The sequence below is a fragment of the Acomys minous genome, assembly GCF_964271855.1.
Source record: "Acomys minous genome assembly, chromosome: 12".
Classification (NCBI taxonomy): Eukaryota; Metazoa; Chordata; class Mammalia; order Rodentia; family Muridae; genus Acomys; species Acomys minous.
Window position 1 is genome coordinate 19,096,716 of NC_140493.1, and position 23,644 is coordinate 19,120,359.

Below are 23,644 nucleotides of genomic sequence, written 5' to 3' on the forward strand. Positions count from 1 at the left end.
CCCTGCTCCGAGTAAGCACATCTGTCTTAGCCAAGGCTGGCAAATGGTCTTAGCTCCTGAGTTTGGCACCAAGCAGGCAGTGCAGTCCACCTGTAAATGAGGGCTGTGGAAAGCGGTCAGCATTTGCAGGGGACTGGCTCCTATGGTCGCCTCCATTGGTCCTGGGTCTGGAGCACCTCTGCCTATGGAGCAGGTGCCACATTCTCAGATGCTTGGGCTCCAGTGAGCCCAGCATGAGGGCAGCTGTCTTACAGACCTGAACCAGGGCATCCCATGACCGCACACAGGTGTGGTCACATGACAGGGCTCAGACACTCCCAGTCACCTAAGGGAAGTTGCCCTGCTGTCTCAGAACCTCCATCCCAGCAGGCCCAAGTCAGCCACCTAACTTGGCCCCTGAGCTTGCTGCAGGGGAGTGGTGAGTGAAGATTCTCAGACTGGCTGGAAACAATTTATTGAACTCTCCTGGAAACTGCACTTTATTGAACTCTCTACCCCACAGGAAGCTAGTCCAGTAGATTCTCTGCCTCAATGCTTCACAGACAAGGGTGTGGCCAGCACTCCCCCCACTGGTGGCCACAGGACCAGCCTGCCAAGAGGAAGGCAGGCAGGGGTCAGAGATAGGGGCCAGCCAGGCCTCAGGGGCACTTAGCCAGTAACGCCCCTGAGGTATAGTGAATTCATTTGCCTTACAAAAACCCAGAAAAACCTGTATGAAATCTCAGCACTATCCTAGTTAAATATTTTTAAAAAAAAGGGGGGGGGGACAGTCAGAAAACACCCCATTAGGATGCCGGCACCTCTGGGGGGGTTGAGGGGCAGGGGCCGGCCCTGCCCCCGCTGGACCTCACTGTAGCTGCCAGGCCTCACCCAGCAGCAAGAGGACCAGTAGCACCATGGGAAACAGCTGTCTGCGGGCCTGGTTGGGAGACACCTGTGGGACCAAGAGAGAGAGAAGAGTGAGGCCCAGTGACTGCCCTGGGTGAGGAGACTCTATGTACAACTGGGGGGATCTGGGACACAGGGCAAATAAGGGAATTCAGGCAGTGGGGGTGAGCAGGGGAGGCGACCCTGAGACTATGGCTGAGGGTCCTCTCTGCCAGAAGGCTCCCTGCAGGGGGGGCCAGAAAGCACTGTTGAGTGTGTCCTTGAACCTTCGTGACTTCTCCAGCCAGCCAAGCAGCTGCTGCATACACTAAGACTGCTAGGATGGGACAGATGCAGAGAGAGGCAGGGATGAAGCTGTAGAGAGGGGTGGAACCCAGCCAACAAGACAGCATAGCTAAGGACAAGAGGCTTCAAGGCTCTTACCCAGGCGCCAGGAGTCAGGACTCTCCAGGACCAGATGTTTTCCCTCAGGTTGGTGAGGCAGCGAATCAGGCGTCTGAAAATGCCCCTGACGCCTGTCTGGCTGTAGGTAGCGAGTCTATTAGACATGAGATAAGCAAGGCGGTTACTGGAGCAGCAGCTATGGAAGCCGACATGTGTGACCCACACAGCATGGCCACAGAGCGCCTCTCTGCCCCCTGGTACCCTGTTCTCTCCACTAAGAAAGGTGTCTCTCCCTAGGCCTGGGTCTCTGCCCAAAGCCAGCCACAAGGAGCATCCCTCACTCAGAACAAGTTGCTGCCTACACCTGTCCTGGGAGATCAATGGAGGGGCTGCCTCTGGGCCAAGTCCACTCTAAGTTGGGATCTCTCAGGACTGTCCAGCTTGATGAGGGACATAGGAAGGTCCTAGGTGGCGCCTGATCTACAACTGCTAAGGCCAGAGGGAAGGTTGGGGGACCCACGTGGGGGCTGGGAAGCAAGGGGTTTCAACCTTGCCTGGGAGCTCCCACCCTCTTCCAAGGTTTGCGGGGCTCCCTTGGTCTGGCTCCGACCGGGCAGCTGGTTACCTGTACATGGCAATCTCAGGCAGCTGGGCCAGACGGGGACTGCGCAAACACAGGTCCATCTCATCGCCGATGTAGGCCAGCCTCAGGGCCACCTGGTTTCTGCAGGAAGGCACAGGGCAGTTTGGTGTGGTTATGCTGCGGAGGCCTTACCACCCAGCCAGCCCGCTGGTTCCTGTGGGACTCGGGGCCCATGGAGTGGAGCACAGTGGGATGCTAGGGGCCAGCAGCAAACCTTCTTGGTGTCCCTCTCATCCATGGGTTCACTTTGCAGTAAAGCCATTTCAAATGTACCCCTGCAGGATAGGTCGCAGGCCACTGGGACATTAGGCAGAGGGGCCAACAGAGGGCCTACCCTAGCCCATACCATATATACGCCTCTGGCGGAAGTCAGACAGTAGGAGGAGGAGTGTCCCGTGAACGTGCCTGGAAATCTGGACAACTTAACCCGGAACAACTTCACCACCTGAACTTTCCCCTAGAGAATCTTGGGAAGGGCTTGCCTGGTGGGCTTTGCTAGTAACAGTGGATTGGTGGGGACGAGCAGGTGGGGGTGCTCTGAGCCCCCTCCAGTTGACTTCCCACAGGGTCTCAGTGTATCCTCCTTCCTACACGCCCCTGGTTCCCAGTCCTGAAACACTTGTGTCCACACCTTCCCCAGATGGAGAGTGGCTGACAGGACCTTGCCTAGCCACACTCGCTAAACCAAATTCCCAAATGAGCCAGGCGTGGTGGTGCATGACTTCAATTTAAAGAAAATCTCGGGGCTGAAGAAATGGCTCAGCAGGGAAAAAGCCCGTGTTGCTCTCGCAGAAGATAGGACTGCTTACAACCATCTCTAACTCCAGTTCCAGGGGATACAGCACCCCCTTCTGAGTTCAGCTGCCACCCGGTATGTACATAGTGCACAGGCATAATGTGCATAATGTGCAGGCAAGCACTCGTGCACATAAGTCTTTTATAAAGTTCAAGTTCTCCCGTGAAACAGGAGATGAACTCGTGTGGTGAATGCATGGACACACACTGAAACCAGTCTGCCTGAGCCTTTTCTGGGATTTGCCCACACATTCCACTCCAGTGACTCAGCAGCTCACTGGAAAGTCCCTGCACAGGGGTCCCTCAGGGGCCACCTGCACCACCTACCCACTGTCCCAGATCAGTTCCTGATTCTGATGGTGACAAGGGTGGGAGGAGCCCCGGAAGGTTGGCAACTGGGTTGAGAGGTTTTGGTCCCATCTATACCCTGGGAGACCCCAGGAAAACACTGTCCCGGGCTCCACCTCACTCAGGAATGGGGCAGAAAGTAAGGCAGCAGGCAATCAAATAGCCCCAACCTAATTCCACACCCAGAGTGGCAGAGAGCCCTGAAACTGAGAGTGCACACAGAGAGCCTGGGCTGACTGGCCTATGTGCACAGACTAGTTCTGACCAGTATGGCTGCTTTCTTTCTGCTGGGAAGTGAGTGGGTCTCAGAGCCCAAGCAGGGAGGGCCCCTGCCTTCCCCATCTGGACAGAGAGGCAATGACAGACACAGACACCCCGGAAACACACTGTAGTGAGCCCTGTGCGTCTGAAGAGCACCTTCAGGGGTGCCCTGTTCTCTCCCACCCTGCTTCCTCACCCCTCGGGATAGAAGGTGCTGTTCCAACCCCTGCCCAGAGGAGGGCACTGGGGAGCGAGCCCTACCTGCCCTCCAGGCACTCCATGAGGTCCAGGTCTCTCACAGGACTGAGGTTTTCTCCCCCTGCAGTCTCCTTCATGCTGGGAGCCCCAGAGGCCACTGGAGGTTGGGGGACCTGGTCATGCAGGAGAGTCCTGATGAGGTTCGTGGCCTCCGACATGTCTTCTGTGGGATAAAATAGGCTTGAGTGTGATTTGCTCTCCAGTATGCATGGTGGCTGCTGAGACTCAGAACAAAGTAGGCGCTTGGTATATTGGGGTACAGGGATCCCATGAGGACCGTAAGGCCTTGGAACATGAGCGTTCCCTGCCCTCCTCTCCCCTAGTTGAGTCACAGAAACCAGAGCTGCTTCCACCAAGGCCACTCAGGCAAGCTGGACTATCTTTCCCAAAGCAGGCCACAAAAGTTTCTGGTCCTCTGTCCTTGACCCCTGAAGACCAGGAAGCCCGTGGAATCTGAATAGACTCCTCCCCACTGTCCCTCCACCCCCAGTCTGTCACAGAGCCTGCGAATGCCATCTGACCAGCACAGCTCTGCACACACTGCCCAGTCACCAGACCTGAGCAGCAAAGTCATGAGCTTAGCCCATGAAGCACTTCACCATGCAAGCACGAGAGCCTGACTTAAGTTCTGCAGAATGCAACACGGTGCCACATGCCTGGAGCCCCAGTGCCAGGGAGTTGCAAACAGGGTCCCTGGGCCTTGCCAGCCAGGCAACGCAGCTTCATCAGTGAGCCCTGGGTTCCACATCCTGTTGCAGAAATCCAAGTCAGGGCGGGACGCATGCCTCAGCCAATTAGAGTGTGTACTGCTCTTGCAGAGGACCAGAGTTCGATTCCCAGCATCTACATTGGCAGCTCACAACCTCTTATAAACTCCAGCTCCAGGGGCATCAGAAACCCTCTCTTGCCCTCCAAGGGCACCGCACTCTCATGCATATACCCACACAACCCCCTCACACACAATTACAAATAAATCACGGCGGGGGGCACCAAGATGGACAGCTCCTCGGGAAACAGCACCCAATGTTGACCTCTGGCCTCCACATGTGTGCAAGCACACGTACATGCACACACATATGCATGCCTACCCACACACAACATGCATACACACAAAAAGTTCCCCATGTCTTCAGGTCTTCATGACTGAAGGCTCCCTGAGCTAGAAAAAGTGGCTGTCACTTTCTTCTCTCTGACCATAGAAGCACGGGCCGTGACCCTTGTAATGAGAGGAAATATCAGGCTCTGCTGCCCCACACCTAAAATAACCTTCCTGTCTCTGTGGCTACTTCTTCTGAGCTGCTGGGCCAACCTCCAACTCTCCAGCCCCAGGCCCCTCAGGAGTCCTGCTCCACACAGGCTGTGCGCCTCAGAAGGTCACCAAGTCCTGGGGTCTCTGCCGTGAGAGGAGCTCAGAGCCTCTGGGCATAGAGTCGAGCCCAGACACCCCTCCCCACACAGGGAATGAAGCAAGCTCCTGAGGAGAGCGACTCCTCCCTGGCCCTGCCCTTTATGAAGAGCACACACCTAGTGGGGTTTGCTGTTTCTGTCCTGGGAACAGAACCTGTACCTCACGGAAGATAAGCTAGGACAGTGTGCCACAGCTGGGCTACACCTCCAGCCTGGCACTCTTCAGTCACTTATTTGTTTATTTACTATTTCCTTAGTTTCAGTGTGGGGGGCATGATGGAAGGGGGGCCCATGCCGCACTGTCCACATGGATGTGCAACTCTGTGGAGTTGGTTCTCTCTTTCCATCTTCACATGACTTCTAGGAATAAAACTCAGGTCGCACCTTACCCACTAAGCCACCTCGCAGGCCTTCAACAATCCCCTTTGGCTTTCTGAGACAGGGTTTCTCCGTGTAGCCTTGGCTGTCCTGGACTCACTTTGTAGACCAGGCTGGCCTCGAACTCACAGATCCCACCTGCATCTGCCTCCCAAGTGCTGGGATTACAGGCGCGCACCACTGCACTTGGCCCGCTCCCCCCTTTCTGAGACAAGGTTTCTCTATGTCGTCCTGGATGTTCTGGAACTTCCTCTGTAGACCAGGCTGACTTTGATTCCTAGATCTGCCTGCCTCTGCCTCCTGAGTGCTGGGATTAAAGGGGTGTGCTGCTGTGTCCACCCCACCCCTCTTCTATGTCCGCTATTGCACTGGAGAAATTATGGCAAACGAGTAAAATAAGATGAGTGTCCTCCGTGATCCCACAGCCCCTCCCTTCCTGGATAGTCTTTCCTTTAAACACATCTGTAGCCACATAAGCATCTTCAAAGCCAGGGAGGCCACACAGAGAGGCTTCACAGTCCCCTCTCCTCCAGACCCTGCAGAGGCTTCAATTTTGCTCTCTCACCATCCCTCACCTCCTGCTCAGACAACTCTTCTGTACCCATCAAGACCCTCCTACCCACTCCCTTACCCAGCATCCCTTGCAAGTCTGGCCAGTGCGATCTCAAGAGAATTTGAACACAGGGTTGGAAGAAAGGGAATCGATGCAATGCCAGGCTCACGGGGACTCAAAGGCCACTGCCTGAACCTTTGCAGAGCATGCTGCCCCTGGTGGAACTCTCTGCTGTCACCACAGCAGCCCATGTCTGAAGAACACAGCCCATCTTGGGACCAGGAGTATTACAGGGACAAGGGTCTTTCACACAGAACATCCATGTCTTGTGCCTCTACCCCCTCTCCCTGACTGTGGAGGAGAAGTTCATCTTGAACTAAGGAATTCTTCATCCTTTGGTTTAAACCTGTGGAAGAGGTCCCTGTGTGTTTAGAACTAGGCTTATCTTGTATTTTCTCTCCAAAGAAATATACACCCACCCCCCAGAGGCGTTCTCCACCACCTCAGTAGGAGGGCCCATTGTCTATGCTCCTCTATTGGAGAAGTTGTCGATACACTGTATAACTGTTCAACTAGACTGAGTCAAGCAGCCGGCCATCAAACAAACCCAGGATGCAGGTTGGCATGGAGAAAGCATCGCAGGTCCTGGGTCAGAAGCACCATTACCTCTTTGACACTTGGAGGAATAATGTTGCCATGGCCTTGGAGGTCACTTCCCAGGAGGCACGCAAAGAGGTCAGGAGTACTCGGACGACCACATTTCTGTACAGGACGTGATGCATGGCAAGGAGCAAGAGCACACGACCGACCTGGCAGAGAAGCATGTGGTGCAGAGCATCTCCGTACAGCAGGAAGGGAGACCATGGCCAAGCGCACTGAGGAACTAAGGCTGCGCACCAGGAACGCTCAAGCTCCATGTGACGAGCTCTTCCTGTATTGCTGTCTATTGAAATGACGTGCACCCTTCCTAAGAACCGGTCAAGGTCCCATTTAGTGGCTCAAGCCCCTTGGTCAGTCAGCAGGCATCTCTAATCCTTGCTCCACATCTGGAATTAATCTGGTGATCACTTTTGAATAAACATAGCAACTTGCTGCCTGCCTAAGATTAACAAGTTATCAGTTTATAATTAGCGGTACCATCTTGCAATGAAGTGACAGTTGAAACAGAAGAGCAGGAAGGAAGGAAGGAAGGAAGGAAGGAAGGAAGGAAGGAAGGAAAGAAGGAAGGAAGGAAGGAAGGAAAGAAGGAAGGAAGGAAAGAAGGAAGGAAGGAAGGAAGGAAGGAAGGAAGGGAGAGTTAGTGAGTCCAGGCCAGGGCAGCTCCCCTCCTGTCAGCAAGGGTCAGAGCTGCAGCAGCCAGGGCTGTAGAGAAAGCCTGGTCTGAGCAACTACACGACAGCAAAGTCACTTCCAGCCTCCCCAGTGGGTTCAAATTCCCATTCAGAGTTTCCAATCCCTGTGGTCAGAGGCTTCCAGAACTCCCACAGTGCAGACTCCCACAGCATTAATGGCTCTATCTCCTCTGAGACAGGCTGGGTGGACCCCTGTGACTGACTCACTATAGGTCACTCCACATGGTACCTGGCTGCCTTAGGTCCATGGCATCAAGGCAATGATTGTATAGATCTGGACTCCTTTTTTTGGCGGGGGGGGGGGGGGGGGGGGAGGGCAGGTGAGACAGCGTTTCTCTGTATAGCCTTGGCTGTCTTGGACTTACTTTGTAGACCAGGCTGGCCTTGAACTCACAGAGATCTGCCTGCCTCTGCCTCCCTGAGTGCTGGGATTACAGGCATGTGCCACCATGCTCTGTTTGGATCTGGACTCTTAACAGACCATCTCAAATGCTAGGGCACACATGTCATCTCAAACTTGAGGCAGAAGGATTGTTTTGAGTTCAAGGTCAGCCTGGGGGACACAGTAAATTGCAGTCCAGCCCAGAGCTTCAGGATGACACAGAGACCTTGTCTCAAAAAAGAAAGAAAGAAAGAAAGAAAGAAAGAAAGAAAGAGAAAAAGAAAAAGAAAAAGAAGATGGGAAAGGGTATTGAGCAGTCCTACTCAAGAATTCAAAATTAAAAACTCTGAGCTCCAACATCAGACCACGTATCTGATGGCTCAGAGTATGGGAACTTTATACCATGGACAGAATTACTTAAAATTTCATATAAATTACCTTCAGCCTATATGTGAATGTGCATAGGAGAGGCAACTGAACTTCATGAGTAGGCTCTGACATCATTCCCACGATACAGCTTGGAGGGGGGAACAGGGTGGTGGTGGAGGTGTACAAGTGTGTACGAAAAGGTCAGAGGTCAATGCTGGTGTCATCTTGATTGTCTCCACCTTTTTCTGAGACAGGGTCCTTCACTTGGACCTGGGCAGCAAGCTCCTGGGGTCCTCCAGTCTCTGCGGCCCCTGCACTAGGATTGCAGGCCTGGCTTCTGTTTCAGTGTTGAGGTAACTACAGCCATCTTCCTGCCCTGGCCGTCAGTACATCTCACTGTATATAAGCAGATAGTATCGTAAGCCCGAAACATTTCTGGCGCCCAATCCTGAGACGGCCCTGCTGGCCTGAGCCTGCTTCCCTACCCTTTGCCAGGTTGTGTCCAGAGTGCTTGCAAAGATTTCTTTATTTTACCCCCCAACAACTCAGTGAGGGGTAAAACACTTGCCTGGCATGCGCAAGGCCCTGGCTTTACCACCAGGAACACACAGAGACACACAAGAACCACCCTGAAAGTGATTTTTCTCTTCAGAGGGCACACTGGGTCTTGGAAAAGTTCATTCTGAGCAGAGAATGGATAGGGACCCAAGATGTCCCATCCCTTCTCCAAGGCAGACCAACGTCCACCGTGAAGTGGACCGACCGCACCCACAGTGCACAAAGCCATCCTCCAGAGGACATCTGTTCACTGTCCACTCCCTGTGCTAAAGAAAGATTGGCAGAAAGCCTAGGCACTTGGGGACTAAAACCTAAGCTGCGACCCTCCAGGTGTCTCAAGGCTGACTTGAGACAGGTGATTGTCAGCAATGCACCTCAAAGGTGTGCGAGATCAAGGGGCTGAGTGCACACAAGGTGACGTCATCAGCCACCACAGCAGGCATGAGGGTGTGGTGAGCTCCAGGCTTTGAGAAGCCATATAAGGACAGCATTGTTCTTGCTTCCAGGAGTGGAAAAAGAATACGAGGACAGAGTTTCTGTCTCAACAAAGAGGTGGCTGTCTCCCCTCCGAGAGGAAGGTAGAGGAGAGGCTGACATCTGTCCCGTCTGTCCCCCCCACGCCCAACCCCAACTGCGGAAAGCTCAAATCTCACAAGAGCCCGGCTTTGGGATGAGACACATAAACACAGCCACAGAAACCACACCTGCCAGGCAACACCTTCGCCTGGAGGCAGAAACCGTGGGCTGCAGCAGGAGGGAAGGGGGCTCCACCTGCTCGGTGCACCTGCAGACAGAGCTGCAAAGCTCTAAGGTGGGAGCAAGACCCCCCACACACACACACAGATCACTAGACCATGAACTGGGGAAGGGGCCCGGACAAGTCTATCTGGTGTCACCCATGTGCTCACACAGGTACCTCAAAACTCTTGACACATTTGTCCCCAGGGAGTACTTGGTGGCGGCAGTTTTAAAAAAAGGGGGGGGGAGGTCAAGAATCTGCAAGATAGAGATGCCATCAGGTCTTTAGCTAGCCTGGCTTAAAGCCACTCAGAGCCCCAATGGGCCATAATAGGCGCTTTCCCATTCCTATTAAATGAACTCGCATTTCACAGGCAGCATTCCCAGCCCTGGCCTGCAATGCCACCATCTCACAGAGGCATCCTGACCTCACTGACCATGGCACTGTACTGCAGAGAGCAGAATGCAGGGCTCAATACAGAAGGCAGCAGACACCACATCTGTCCTACACTGGGGTCTCTGAGGCAAGGACAAGGCTCAGCATTAGGACCCCTCGGGGGTCGCTTCCCGCCTGCTTCAACAGGTCAGCAGGCATGCGCATCTATGCAGCGTCACAGACACCCACTCACAGGACTGTGGATGTCAGAGACACAGGTCAAAAGCCCGAAGTCACTAGCTCCACAAACCAAGCAAGCAAAAAAACGACTTCACTAATCAATCATGGTGGCGCTCACCTTTAATCTCACCACTAGGGAGGCAGAGGCAGGGGGATCTCTGTGAGTTTGGTCTGGCCAGTCTGGTCTATACAGTGAGTTCCAGGACAGCCAAGGCTATACAGTGAGATCCTGTCTCAAAACAAACCAAAACAAACAAACCCAGTTGAGCATGAGTAAATTTTTTTTTTTCAGTAACAACAGAAAAGAAAAGAAGGCTTCATCAGGGCACGTTCGCCTTGTTGAATCCTCATACAGAAACTCTAAAGCTCCGACACAAAGGATGCGAGAGAAGCTGGCGCTACGGCACAGGCTGTAATTCCCCAATCAGGAAGTGAAAGCAGGAGGGGCAGAGGTTAATAGCCTGGTCTACAGAGCAAATTAGAGGGCATCCTGAGCTACCCGAGCCTTCATCTCAAAACACCAAAATAAAATAATAAATAAATAGCATTAAAGATGCAGACAAAGAGAGGCATGGATGTGCTTATGGCCAAGATGTCTTGTAGCAGCACATGCAAATGCTTATGCATGTGTCTATGTGTGCACACACATATGTGTGTGGGGGTGGGTGGGGGGCTTGTAAAATTGTGTCCAGAAACTTGCTCCCCTGAGGCTCAGGCCAGGGGTGAGTCAGCATGCAAGGCCATTTCCCTGGGAAAGCAGACCAGGCCCTAATTTGCATCCGTCCCTTCCTTCTCTCCCTCCCTGTCCCCAAACCGCAGCCTCCACCTCTCTACCTTCATCTCCACACTGGAGACCCATGTTCCCCACCCAGCCCCCCCAACAGGGGGCCACAGTGGGGTGGAACTTCGTCCCTGAGGCTGGACATCTGGCCCTCACCTTGATCTTTTTGCCTTGGCAGGTTGACTTCCCAGCATCCCCAGCACTAGATGGCTGCTGACACCTGAGGCGTGAGAAAACCGGCCCTGCTGGGGAGCCAGCCCATCTCTGTCTTCCTTAGAACCCTCTTGGGCTCCAAGGCTCTTATATCTTAATGGGCCTGGGACAGACGCCACCCTGACCTCATTACCCTCCTGACCTCAGCAATTCACCTTTCCCAGCCTTGGGACTCAGTTTCCCTACCTGCTGTTGAGTGGAGATAATGCAGCTACATTGCTGGGGCTCCTTGTCCCACGGCTTGCCCCTGTTAGAATCTGATGGGTGTGTGTGTGTGTGTGTGTGTGTGTGTGTGTGTGTGTGTGTAAGGTTCAGTTCTGTGTGTGGATTAGCTCCCTGTGTGCCCAGTGTAAACTCTTCCACCACCATCACAAATCAGCTCACCTAAGCCTTTCCCATGAGCCTCTGTGTCCACCTAAGGCCAAGAATCAGAATGTGTGGCCCCGGGGCTGGGCAGAATCCCTGCTGTCAGCCATCAGGCCAGCTCCACCCAGACCTTCTCTAGCAGACATCCCCCGGGCAGAGGCCTCAGAGCTGACCTGAGGATCCCCACACTCCCCCAGCCACCCAGGTCTTAGCCTCTTCTCTGACCACACCCTGGAAGCCTGAGCTGGGACATGCTATGACCCTGGACCTTTGTGAATGCAGTGCCCACCAACTGGGCATGCTCGGGAAAATGGCCATTCCATTCCTATGGATCTGGAAGAGCTCAGCCTGGGCATCATGTTCCACAGCCATTCTCTGTCTCCCCTTTTCCCCCCACAGCTGAGGACCGAACCCAGGACCTTGCGCTTGCTAGGCAAGCGCTCTACCACTGAGCTAAATCCCCAACTGCTTCTCTGCCTCCCTTTATCTCCACCCAACTGTACTGGACATTGTTGTTTCCTCTGTGGCTTGGAGGATGGAAACAGGCTGCTGGGTGTCCGTGGGCAGACAGGTAAGCCTCTCTGAGCTTCGTGTCTTCTCACTTCTAGAATGGAGATACTATTGTGGGGGCCCAGAGATATAGTCCATAGGAGGGACATGGCATTTTTACTACAGATGCGTCCGTCATCTTACAGTCTGATTCCATGCCTGTGGCTGGCAACAGCAATTCAAAGGGAAAACAAAACAAACAAACAAAAAAAACTCTTGTTAATGGATTAAAGTTATTTTGCAAGCCTGACTCAGGACACCCCATCCAAGGAACCTGCAGATGTCCGAAACAGCTAGCTGGCGTGCGGGGGGGGGGGGGGGGGAGGGGGGGACAGGAATGGGGGGCGCACTTCTCAGCGGCGATGGAAAAGGAAGGAAGACAGGGAAGAGGAGAGCGGAAAGGAGGGGACATAAAAAGGGACGTGTTGTCCAGTAGCTTGGAAAGTGGCGGCCTGGAAGTGACCCTGCAAGCTCTGCCCCTCAGTCTTGCCTGCACATGTTGCCACCAGCCTCAGGGCTGCCCCTGAGCACAGCCGCGTTAGGTTTATTTATGTGATTTCCTGTGTTTTGCCTGCGTGTATGTGCACCTTGTGTGCACAGTACCCTTGCAGGCCAGAAGAGGGCACCAGATCCCCTGGAACTATAGTTACGGGTGGTTGCCGGTAGCCTACTATGGATGCAACGGAGGGGTCATGGGTCACCGAGCCATCCACAGTTATCTATAAATGACCTCACGGAAGAGAAGCCTAGAGGCAAACCTCTAAAAGAGGGAAAGGGGACTTACAGAGGAGCTGGCAGGGGATGGGGGCAGTCCCGATCCAATGTAAAGTTTTGTTTGTCTGTTTTTCTTTTCCAGTTTTATTTTAAAGTTTTTTTAAAATGTTTTTATTTATTATGTATATGAGTACACTGTCTTCATGCACACCAGAAGAGGGCATCGGATCCTATTATAGATGGTTGTGAACCACCATGTGGTTGCTGGGAATTGAACTCAGGACCCCTGGAAGAGCAGCCAGTGCACTTAACCTCTGGGCCATCTCTCCAGCCCCCCTTATTTTAAAGTTTTAAAATTACAACCACAGCAAATCTTCCTCCCTGGCACTGATAGCACTTGTTTAAAAGGGGTAGGGGGTGCGCGAGTTTCCTATTTTATTAAAACAAGAGAAAGACAATTAGCTGTACAGGTTTTTTTCTCCCAGCTCCCGAAGTGCTACTAGTCTTAGATACGGATATATACATACACACACATGCACACCACCCTGGCTCTCTAAAGCTACCTAGCAAATTCAAACCAACCGTAGTAGGTCTTACAGCCCACTGCCTGCCTCGCCCCCTCCTCAGCTACGTAGAAAAGACTCAAGAAGAGGTTGGGGGGGGGGTTAAGTGGCAGGTGGTAGAGCTGAAGCGGCACCAAGCAAAGCCACATCTTACACAGGAAGGGGAAGGGGAAAAAAAAAAAGGAAAAGAACAAAGTCCTCTTAGGACACAATTCATCGATCGTGTGGAAAAACCCCAAGTCTCCACAGGCACACTGAGGCACTTGGCTGACTCCCTGCCCCTCCCCCTAATTCCACTCCCATTTTAACAGAGACTGCTGAAAAGACCCCAATGGCTAGATCCTGGTAGTGAGAAGCTATGGCTTCCCTAACCAGCTGTCACTGGGACCCCTTTTCCCCTTCTAGACAATGGGGAGGCACTAGGGTAGAAGAGGAAACAAACAAAACCAAAACCCAGGTCCCCAAATGCTCACCATTGGTAGGGCAGCCCAGGGAGTTTTTCCTTCCCTCCCTCCTCGGCCAGCTAGGTACGTTATCACCTGCTCCCAACCAAAGATTTTGAAACTCATGAGATGAACAACCTAAGAAAGCCTTAAAAGACAAACCTTAGTTCCTGGGTTCCCTCACCTTGCCAGAATTTCGCCAACTTCATTTGCATTCCGTTCATAGTAAACAAACCACCCAGCACCCGCAATCCCTAACCTAGTTAAAAAAAAAAAAACACAAGTACATCTTCATCACAAAGACGAGGTCTGTCTGCTGTCTTTGCACAGTGGGTTAAGGAAAAAGGGATCATTCCACAATGCCTGAGGAATCCAAACTCTTGTTCTTTTTTATATAAAGTCAGAATAGAATGGGCAAAGGGTTGCAGATGAGATCGAGAGAGAAATATTCACAGAAAACAGGAGGGAGTGACCAAGTGCACGGTCACTTCTTGCTGGCCCTCTTGGCCCTGGACTTGGCTTTGGGCTTTACGGGCTTGGCCTTCTTGCGTTTGGATTCGTTAACTGGCTTGGCTTTGACAACCTTGGGCTTTTTGGCTTTCTTGGGCATGGCAGCCGGCTTCTTCTTGGCCTTCTTGACCGGGGCGGCTTTGGGCTTCTTACTTGGGGCTTTGGAGGCAGCCTTCTTGGGCTTGGCTGCCTTCTTCGCCGTGGCCACTTTCTTGACTTCCTTCTTGGTCTTCTTGAAAGCCACCGACCTCTTGGGCTCGTCGCCCTTGGCCAGCCTGAAGGAGCCCGAGGCGCCCACCCCTTTGGTCTGTTTGAGGACACCGGTGGTCACCAGGCGCTTGATGGACAACTTGATCTGGGAGTCGGCGTTCTCACCCACCTTGTAGTGGCTCTTGATGTACTTTTGGATGGACTGGCGCGAGGAGCCGGCGCGGTTCTTCTCCGCCTGGATGGCAGCCACGATCATGTCCGAATACTTGGGGTGGTCTGTGGACTTCTTGGCCGCCTTGGCTCGCTTGGGCTTCGCCGCAGGGGTGGACATGGAGTTCTCGGTCATGGTGGCTGGCCTGCTCCCCCGCTGTCCAAGGAGCCTTTCCGAGGGGCCAGCCCTCGACAAAGGCTGGGCAGAACATCACTAGGAATCGGCTCTCCGGCTCGACTAGTGCGGCTGCCGGGGAAGTGGGTGGGCAGCGACGTGTGACTCCTATCCTTCTGGCCCGGCCTGCCTGGGTCGTGTCCCAGCGTCCAGAGCCTGCCTCTGCCTCCCTTTATGCAGTGAGAGCTCTTCCCCTCCCCCACCCCCTCTGCGTTTCAAGGCAGGCCTTGAATTCAAAACATAGCTCAGGATGACCTTGAATTTCTGATCCTGCTGCTGCCACTTCCTGAGTGCTGGGGTTCCAGACACACTCTTCCCTGTCCAGTTTTACGTAGAAATGGGAAAAGATCCCAGGGTTTCGTGGACGCTAGGCAAGCACTCTATCAACTGAGGTTGATTGATTGATTTTTCTCTTTTTTTGGATTTTTGAGACAGGGTTTCTCTGTGTAGCCTTGACTGTCCTGGACTCATTTTGTAGACCAGGCTGGCCTCGAACTCACAGAGATCCTCCTGCCTCTGCCTCCCGAGTGCTGGGATTAAAGGCATGCGCCACCACATCCGGCTGATTGATTGATTTTTCAAGACAGGATTTCTTTGTGTAGCCCTGGTTGTCCTGGAATTCACACTTGAACTCAGAGATTCGCCTGCCTCTGCCTTCTGAGTGCTGGGATTTAAGGTGTGCGCCACCACTGCCTGGCTCCTTGGTTTAATGTTTGACAAAAAGCATTTAATTGCATATCATCCCTGACCCAGCCCCTGGCTGCTTTCCAGATCTCTAACTGGCTCTCACCTATGGTGCCCCTGAAAACACAGGAAGACATATAAGGACGTTCAGCTATATACATAGGGAGAGTCGCCCACCTGGTTCTGTTTCCCACTTTCTGGGCACATGATAAGAGACCCCGCAAGTGTTTTGTTTGGCATGTATTTCTGAGGAAAACTCCCCTGTTAAGATTGGCCCTCTAAGGCTGGGTGTGGTGGCACTCACCTTTAATCCCAGCACTCGGGAGGCAGAGGCAGGCGGATCTCTGTGAGTTCGAGGCCAGCCTGGTCTACAAAGCGAGTCCAGGACAGCCAAGGCTACACAGAGAAACCCTGTCTCAAAAAATACTGGCCTTCTGGATCCCTGGGCTTTGTGTAACTTTGGACAGATTCCCTTAAGCCTCCTGGACCCCTAATTCCTCATCAGGGAAGAGAGACTCAGAGGTATGTCTGTCTGGTTAACCTTCTCTGAGAATGCTCCAGTCTGGAGCTGCAACTCCATGGTAGAGCACCTGGCCAGTATAAGCCAGGCCATGGCCAACCAGCAGTGAGTCTGGAATCACTCACACACACACACACACACACACACACACACACACACGGGGGGGGGGGGGGGGGGGGGGGACGACTCTGTACTTTTCTGCCTCCATCAGAGAAGGACAGAGTGACAAGCTACCACCTCCCCCTTCAGTTTCTAAGTTCTTCATCTGCTCTGGAATGTTCAAGGAGGAAGCGCCGGCACTGACTGGGCTTCTCTGGGAGGCGGATTGCATCCGCCCCCTTCCTTCCGATAGTGCTGGGCTCTTACCAGACCCTCTTACTGACTCTCCAGCATCTCACACCAGCTAGGCCAGGGGACCTGCTTGCCCCTCAGGCCTCCAGACAGAATTCAACTGCTCCTCACTGTTATCCCAGCATCTTGGGCCAGCTGACCTGAATTGGCCACTTGGCATTTTAAAAAAATTATTATTTATACAGTATTCTGCCTGTGTGTACGCCTGCCCACCAGATCTCATTATAGATGGTCGTGAGCCACCATGTGGTTGCTAGGAATTGAACTTGGGACCTTTGGAAGAGCAGACTGCTCTTTAACCTCTGAGCCTCACTTGGCCTTTTTATGGCCTCATTAAACGTCTACCTGTCTGCAAGGGGAAGAAGGCATGACGACATGTGGCAGCTGAGAGTGTTCTTGGCAAAGCAGCAAGAAAGGGCAGCTCGTGGGGACAGGGCAGATAAAGCCCCTGTGTGGAGGACCCTAGAGTGGACATATGCCGTGGGGTCACCTGTTAGAACAGGAGGACGGCCTTACTGGAGCCGTGCCCTAAGGAGTATGTGCTCATTACCGGCTCACAGGAGGGATGACATGTCCACACCGATGGCCTCCTGCCAGCTGGTTCTTGTCCCAGTGTTCTGGGACAGTAGTGCCCCAATGTCCTGAACCAGCTAGCCTGGTCCCCATTTGGGGAGACTTCTCTCTTCCAGCTCCTTCTTTATGAATGTTTCCTCTTCTGGTGTTGAAAAAACCCACTTGTTCAGAACACTGACTGTCACATCTTTGGCACACAGCTTTTCACCAGGTGGCCAGGTGGGCTCTCCTTCACTGCCCTTCCTGGCGTGGTGAGCCTCTCCTCAGGTGGGGTAATGAGCACCAAGTTTTCTCCCATCTCCAGAAAAACAGGTTTGCTTGGCAGTGCCCAGAGGGTGTTTTGTATTGTCACAACCTAATGTTGACACTAGGTAAATCAGCTGTCCTCTCTGTGCTGCCCTGAGCCCTGGCCTCTCCCCGCCTGCCTCAGAGCCAAGAAACTTGGGCCTGGAATGTATCTTGCTGATACTTTTCTCGGCTTCAGCCTTCTCCTTACGGTAGGAGAAAGAAGCAACCACACACGCCTGGTCCATTGCTGGCTTCCTGGTGGCCGCTACCAACAAAAGCCGGGCACCGCTCAGCATTTCCTTGAACAGCTTTGGGATTGTTCTAGGCAGACAGCAAAACAGGGACTCTCTCATGGGATCCCCTCGGCCAGCCGCAGGGGAAACATGAGCCATCAATTGTCCACGAAAGGGAGCTGACTCACTGAAAACAGGATGCTTTCCAGGGAGAGGGGAAGTAAGTACTGTCTGCGGCAAGGCAGCTTGAAGTTTCACTAGCCAATATGCCCTTCCAAGTACCCCGTCCCTGCCACTGAGCGAGAGGTGATAGGAAAGGGACATAAGGCAGGATGGCTAGCTGCACCCTGTCCCTTCGCTTTTCTTTCAAGACACGGTCCCCTGTATTCCAGGTTGGCCTCCAACTCAAAATGCAGCCAAGCATGAATGACCTTGAATTTCTGTTTCCTCCCGACTGCTAGCATTACAGATGTTCACCACCAGCCCTGGTTTTAGTGGCACTGGGAGTTGAACCCAGGGATCTGTGTGTCTTAGCCAGCCTCTCTACCACCTGAGCTACCTCTCCAGTCCACGGTCTCTGGTTTCTTTGCTCTCAGTGAATCCAGCAGTAATTTCATTACCGTGTGTCAACCACCTTACAGTGACCAGCATGCAGGTAATCCTCTCCACCCAGAGACAGAGGCTTGTTCTAAGCATCCAGGCGACAAGAGGCACCAGGGACCTACCATCTGATCCTCCTTGTCTCATAGAACCTGTAGGCCACGGTATGTCAGGACACAAATATAGGAGATTATTTCAGATAGCCAAGGGCTTGGGACAGAACAATTAATCGATGAGATGACAAGAAGGGTTGACATGGCCGGAGTTGTGAGAGAAGGCGTCAGCTGAGCAAAGGCATCAAAAGATGGGGAGTCAGATACAGCCTCACAGGGACGGGGCTGTATCTCTCAGATGAACTCTTACCTCTCAGGGTTTGAGGAAATAAATGTCCGTACAGAAAAGGGAACAACTACGGCTGGGGTGAAGCTCAGTGTTAGCGCGTTGCTTAAAACACACAAAGCCCGGAGTCCCGTCCCCAGCACTGGAAACAAAACAAAGTTTAAAATACGAACTAGGGGGCAGCTTAGAAGATAAGTTAAATGAGCTTGTCACCAAATTGGAAAATGACGCTCCACACTGTCGGGTGTGGGCTGGAAGCCAGCATCCTCTGGCAAGGTAACTTTTTGAGTAAGAAAAGTAAAAATGACTTATTAGTCATAGGCCCGTAACCCCAGGATCTCAGAGGCCAGAGAATGGAGAGTTCAGAAGATAGCCTGGGTGGTGAAGTGTGAGACTGTCTCCAAAGCATAAAAAAGCAAAGCCAAAGGCAACCTTTAAAACCTAACCGTAGCCGGGCGGTGGTGGCACACACCTTTAATCCCAGCACTCGGGAGGCAGAGGCAGGCGGATCGCTGTGAGTTGGAGGCCAGCCTGGTCTACAAAGTGAGTCCAGAATAGTCAAGGCTACACAGAGAAACCCTGCCTCGAAAAACCAAACCAAACAAACAAACAAAAAAAACCAAAAACCTAACCGTAGAGGGACTATGGAGAAGCAGTAGCCAAGGTCAGTGTCAGCTCTGTGACCCTGATGCTCCGAGAGTGAAGGTGCTGTGCTCAAGTGTGACCTGAAGCTCCCATGGCTTGGAGTGCTAACATTTAATCCCCATTGTGAGGCATTTAGATGGGGAAACTCAACCTCACTGTGGGGCTTAGAGGTTTAGTTGCCTTTGGGAGGTGACTGAAGTAAGACAAAGTTGTAAGTGCATACTGGCACCTTTATAAGGGGATACTCTGTGAGTGTCACATACACATGCACAATGTGTGTCATGTGAGCCACCATCCAGTACGGTCCCTCAACCCCACATGAACCCAGAAGCATGAACCAAAATACATTTCGTTTCTTTACAACTTTGACTCCACCCGAGGCATTGTATTATTAGCAAGAGAAACCAAACTAAGAATCAACAGGAGGCGGAGGCAGGGGGATTGAAGATGAAAGGCTAGCCTCTACTACAGAGTGAGGCCCTATGTAAGCAATCCTACTATAGTGGCAGCACGCCAGTAATCCTAGCACTCGGGAGGTAGAGGCAGGTGGATCTCTGGGAGTTCGAGGCCAGCCTGGTCTACAGAGTGAGTTCAAGGACAGCCAAGGCTACACAGAGAGACCCTGTCTCAAAAAAAAAAAAAAGAAAGAAAGAAAGAAAGAAGGAAAGAGGCCAGGCAGTGGTGGCCCACGCCTTTAATCCCAGCACTTAGGAGGCAGAGGCAGGCGGATCGCTGTGAGTTCGAGGCCAGCCTGGTCTACAGAGTGAGTCCAGGACAGCCAAGGCTACACAGAGAGACCCTGTCTCAAAAAAAAACAAAAAAAAAAAAAAGAAAGAAAGAAAGAGGGGAAGAAAGGAAAGAAGGAAAGACAGACAAAACTAAGGGTCTTGGTTGGTGGCATTGGCTTAGTGTGCACAGAGCCATGAGTTCCATCCCCCGCTCCAAATAAACTGGGCACAGTGACTACACCTGGAATCCTAGTAGGAAGTGAAAGTAAGAGAATCCTGCCTTCAAGCCGGTCCTCAGCTACACAGTGAGCAGGAGGCCAGAGTAGGCTACAGTGAGACACGGCCCCAAAACAAACAAAACAGAAAGCCTCAAATCCTGGTGTATAGAGGGGAGGCCATGGGGAGGAGCAGGCCTGGGAGGTCACCAGTGGGCCCGGGCCCTGGGCAGGACCCTAGGTCCAAAGCCAGCAGCCCCGGGGCCCTTCAGTGGATACTTGTAAAACTGCAACAATAAACACACATTAGCGGGGCGTGGTGGCGCATGCCTGTAATCCCAGCACAGGGGAGGCAGAGGCAGGCGGATCGGTGTGAGTTCGAGGCCAGCCTGGTCTACAGAGTGAGTCCAGGACAGCCAAGGCTACACAGAGAAACCCTGTCTCAAAAAACCGAAAACACGAAAACATAGACAGAGAGAGAGACAGAGACAGACAGAGAGAGAGAGAGAGAAAGAAAGAGAGACAGAGACAGGGCTGGGAGTGGTGGCGCACGCCTTTAATCTGAGCACTCGGGAGGCAGAGTCAGGTGGATCGCTGTGAGTTGGAGGCCAGCCTGGTCTACAAAGCTAGTCCAGGATAGTCAGGGCTACACAGAGAAACCCTGTCTTGAAAAACCAAAACACACACACATACACACACACACACACACACACACACACACACACACAGTGCTACAGGAGGGCCTCCTCTAAAACATGCCCAAATGGAGAGGAAATCAAGGTAGCAGCATTGCTAACTAGCTCTGCAGCCTCTTGGGTGAGGTTCCTCCCCACCTGGCTTAAACCTGGATCCATTTCACACACTCAACAAACTAATTCACAGAATGTCGGAGGGCCCTCTAGGAAGCCACCAAGTCAGAAGAGGGCCACATGTAGAGATTGGTGTGGCCTCTAGCAAAGCCCTTTGGGCTTTGTTCAAGCCAGCTCTATGTGACTGCTGGGACATAAGCCTCAGTCTACTTGAAATGAGTCCTACTACTCCTGGGTTTACATGAATCTCCCACCTAGAATAAGATCCATTGCCACCTCCACCCCACCCCACCCCCACCCCACCCCGTTCCAAAGTAGGAACGTGACCAGCCTTCTAGGGAGCTGCAGCTGGCTCCAGGTCACAGTAACAGTGTTACCAACTACAGTGACAACAACAATAAACAACACCTTACAGGGTGGCTCAGTGCACTTCGGAACAATCAAGTTTGCAAAACCTCCTGCATCTGTAAGGCCACAAGGCGGAGAGGACAGCGCTGAGCCTCTAATGCTAATTGTGGCTGGAAGCGCAAGGGCGACTTTCCTGCCCCCTACCCTACCCCCAGATGTTAAGAACAGGGCAGGCGCCTCTGCGGTGTCCAGCCGGCTGGGCTGGGCGCGGGTAGGTGGCGAGGAGTTTCGGGGAAGTGCTGGTCTGGATTGCTCCTACGGCCGTTCTGCCGCGCCTCGAAGACCTGCGTCCCCAGATCCCAGCGAGTACAGACGGGAAATCCGGATTCTGTCCCGGACAGGGGTGAACCACCAGGCCGCCCCAGGAACGGTACGAATCCTAGGATTCCCGAGGGAGGGACAGATGAGAACGCTCAGGTCCTCGCAGGGACAGGTGCCGACGCCATCTTCCGCCCGCCTGTGGCCCGGGCTGAGCCCGGGCGCCCTACTCTGGCAGTGCCGCGCCCAGGTCGCAGCCACACAGTGCATTTCCCGAGCCGCGCCCCTTAAGGTTTCAACACGAGGGCACGGCGACAGCGAGGGGCACTTGCTCACCATGTCCTGCGGCCAGGTCTCAAGGGCCACTCCATTACGCGCAGCGTGACACGCGGACGTGGCTCGCACCTTCTGGGGTAGCAGTCGCGGAGGGAGGGGACCTTTCGGAGCCGGAACCACCGAGGGACTTGGAGACAGGTCCCCCAACCTCCCAGCTACTTGGCCTGGGGCTGCCCAGCGCTTACCTGCCAGGCTCAGCGGGCGTAGCGGCGGGCGAGCTGCCCGAACACCTCTCGGCCCGGACGGCGGTGGCGGAGTCGGGGGCGCTGGTTGGAGGCGGGTTATTGTGAGCGGCGGGCTGGGCCCTGATAGGTGACCGCGCCCGCCCCTCCCCTCCTCTTCTTCTCCCCTCCCTCTCGGGCTCCGGATCCCCCGCCCCACTAAGAGGCTACGGAACCGCTCGCTGTAGGAGTGCCGTTAAGTTGCAGACGTCCCTCAGCAGCCCGCCCCGGTGTCCGCGCCAATGCGTCTGCGAGCGCGCTCTCCGCGCTCGAGTATCCGCAGACGTCGCCGCTGGTCGCGTCTGTGTGTATCATCCAAGCTTGCTTAGCCCCCACAGTACCCTAAAGGGCCTGGTGTTTTGTTTTGTGTGTGTGTGTTTTTTTTTCCCTGACCACTTACCCACGTAGAAACTGAGACTCAGAACGGACGATGATGGCTCGATTCATAAACGATTAAATAAAGCAAATGCTCAAAACTCCGCGCTGTTTAGGCTGCCACACACGGGAGTTAAGTGTCTTCCCGTGAAACCTGTGGCTTCCTTGTGCTCCCGCCAGCTACAAGCTTCCCGCTGCGCCTCCCAGGTTCCCCTTTCCCAGTCTCCTCCCTTCCCCTCTCCCGAGGTAAAGGCAGCTCGCCCGGCCCTCCAGCGATAGTTTAGAGTGACAAGGGGATGGGGGTAGGGGGAGGAGAAATCTAGAATTACAGGCGGAGTGGGAGAAGTTGACTCTCGAGTTCCCGAGACTTGGGGCTCCGCCGTGTGTTAGGGTGGAGGGCTTGACAGAATAACAAAGTAACCACCATCAGGACAACAACAAAGCTTGTTTACCCCACGTCCACGCCTCTCTGGGACAGCGGAGGTCAAGACCGGGGCAAGTGACTTCTACTGGGTGCTTCACCGGGCAGTTAGTTGGCATGGCTCTTCCCTCTGGCTTTAGGAGAAAGGTGAAACTTGGGGGGGGGGGCTCCTTAAATGTTCTCCTGATCTGAGAAGACAGCCCTTCCCCATTCGTTAGCGGCTCCTGGGCAGACTGTAATCTCAGGGGCCTTCCAAATTTGCCACTCTGACCTTTCCAGTCTTGTGGTCACCTCCCAGGCCAGAGGCGAATTTAGCCCTAGCGTTGCTCATAACCACCAGGTGTTGCCACAGCCTGGAGTTTGGGGGATGGGGGTGGGGTGAGGGGAGGCAGGGCTTGAGGCCTCTCTGCCAGTGCATTTTGCAGATGAACCAATTGAGAGTCAGAGAAGGGAGGGCAATGGTAAGGGGTCTCACAGGCCGGAAAGACCTGACGTGTTTGAAGAGGTGTGCAAGGACATCTAGAGGCACAATGCCTGGCACATAGTACGCAGAATAGATAGGGGAAGGAGGGCAGTTTGGGGTCAGACGGGTGATTTAAGGGCCCAGGGAAGGAGTGAATGAAAATAGTTAGAAAATATTTAGCTTACAAGATTCCCAAGGCAACCATGCAGGGTTGGGCTGGTGCATTGGCTCATCCCATCGCTCCCTGAAACTGGGGAGGCTGGGAACTTGGGTAGGTTCTGGGCAAGACATTGCGAATCCATTTAAGTTAGAAAAGGCTGCGCGTGTTGATGCACACCTGTAATCCCAGGATGTGGGAAGTGGACACTGAAGGGCAGCAGTTCAAGGCTATCCTCGCTTACACAAGGAGTTCCAGGTTAGCCTGGGATACAAGAGGCCCTGTCTAAAATGAAATTTTGTTTTGTTTTTCAAGACAGGGTTTAAATGATATTTTAGAAAGAAAAGAGACAATTG

At 53.4% G+C, this 23,644-nt stretch overlaps 2 protein-coding genes across 2 annotated transcripts; both read right to left on the reverse strand.

The window, feature by feature from the left end:
• Positions 1–133: 133 nt before the first annotated feature.
• BIK (BCL2 interacting killer) lies at positions 134–21,932 on the reverse strand. Its single transcript, XM_084748436.1, has 5 exons — positions 21,837–21,932; positions 3,581–3,740; positions 1,898–1,996; positions 1,312–1,426; positions 134–934 (listed from the first exon to the last, which is right to left on the reverse strand). The coding sequence occupies exons 2-5, from the start codon at positions 3,733–3,735 to the stop codon at positions 848–850; spliced, it is 456 nt and encodes a 151-aa protein (XP_084604562.1). The 5' UTR covers positions 3,736–3,740; positions 21,837–21,932; the 3' UTR covers positions 134–847.
• LOC311579791 (histone H1.0-like) lies at positions 14,044–14,798 on the reverse strand (the record flags this gene model as incomplete). The annotated part of the gene is made up of 1 exon (XM_084750630.1): positions 14,044–14,798. Exon 1 carries the CDS (start codon positions 14,623–14,625, stop codon positions 14,044–14,046), a length of 582 nt encoding a protein of 193 aa, XP_084606756.1. The 5' UTR covers positions 14,626–14,798.
• Positions 21,933–23,644: the final 1,712 nt, after the last annotated feature.

Excerpts from the sequence above, each read along its gene's own strand:
- BIK (XM_084748436.1), bottom strand. The coding sequence starts at position 3,735 with ATGTCGGAGGCCACGAACCTCATCAGGACTCTCCTGCATGACCAGGTC. Across the intron at positions 1,997-3,580 it reads ATGGAGTGCCTGGAGGGCAG|AAACCAGGTGGCCCTGAGGC; the intron begins GTAGGGCTCGCT and ends GCCTTCCTGCAG. Across the intron at positions 1,427-1,897 it reads CCTGAGATTGCCATGTACAG|ACTCGCTACCTACAGCCAGA; the intron begins GTAACCAGCTGC and ends CATGTCTAATAG.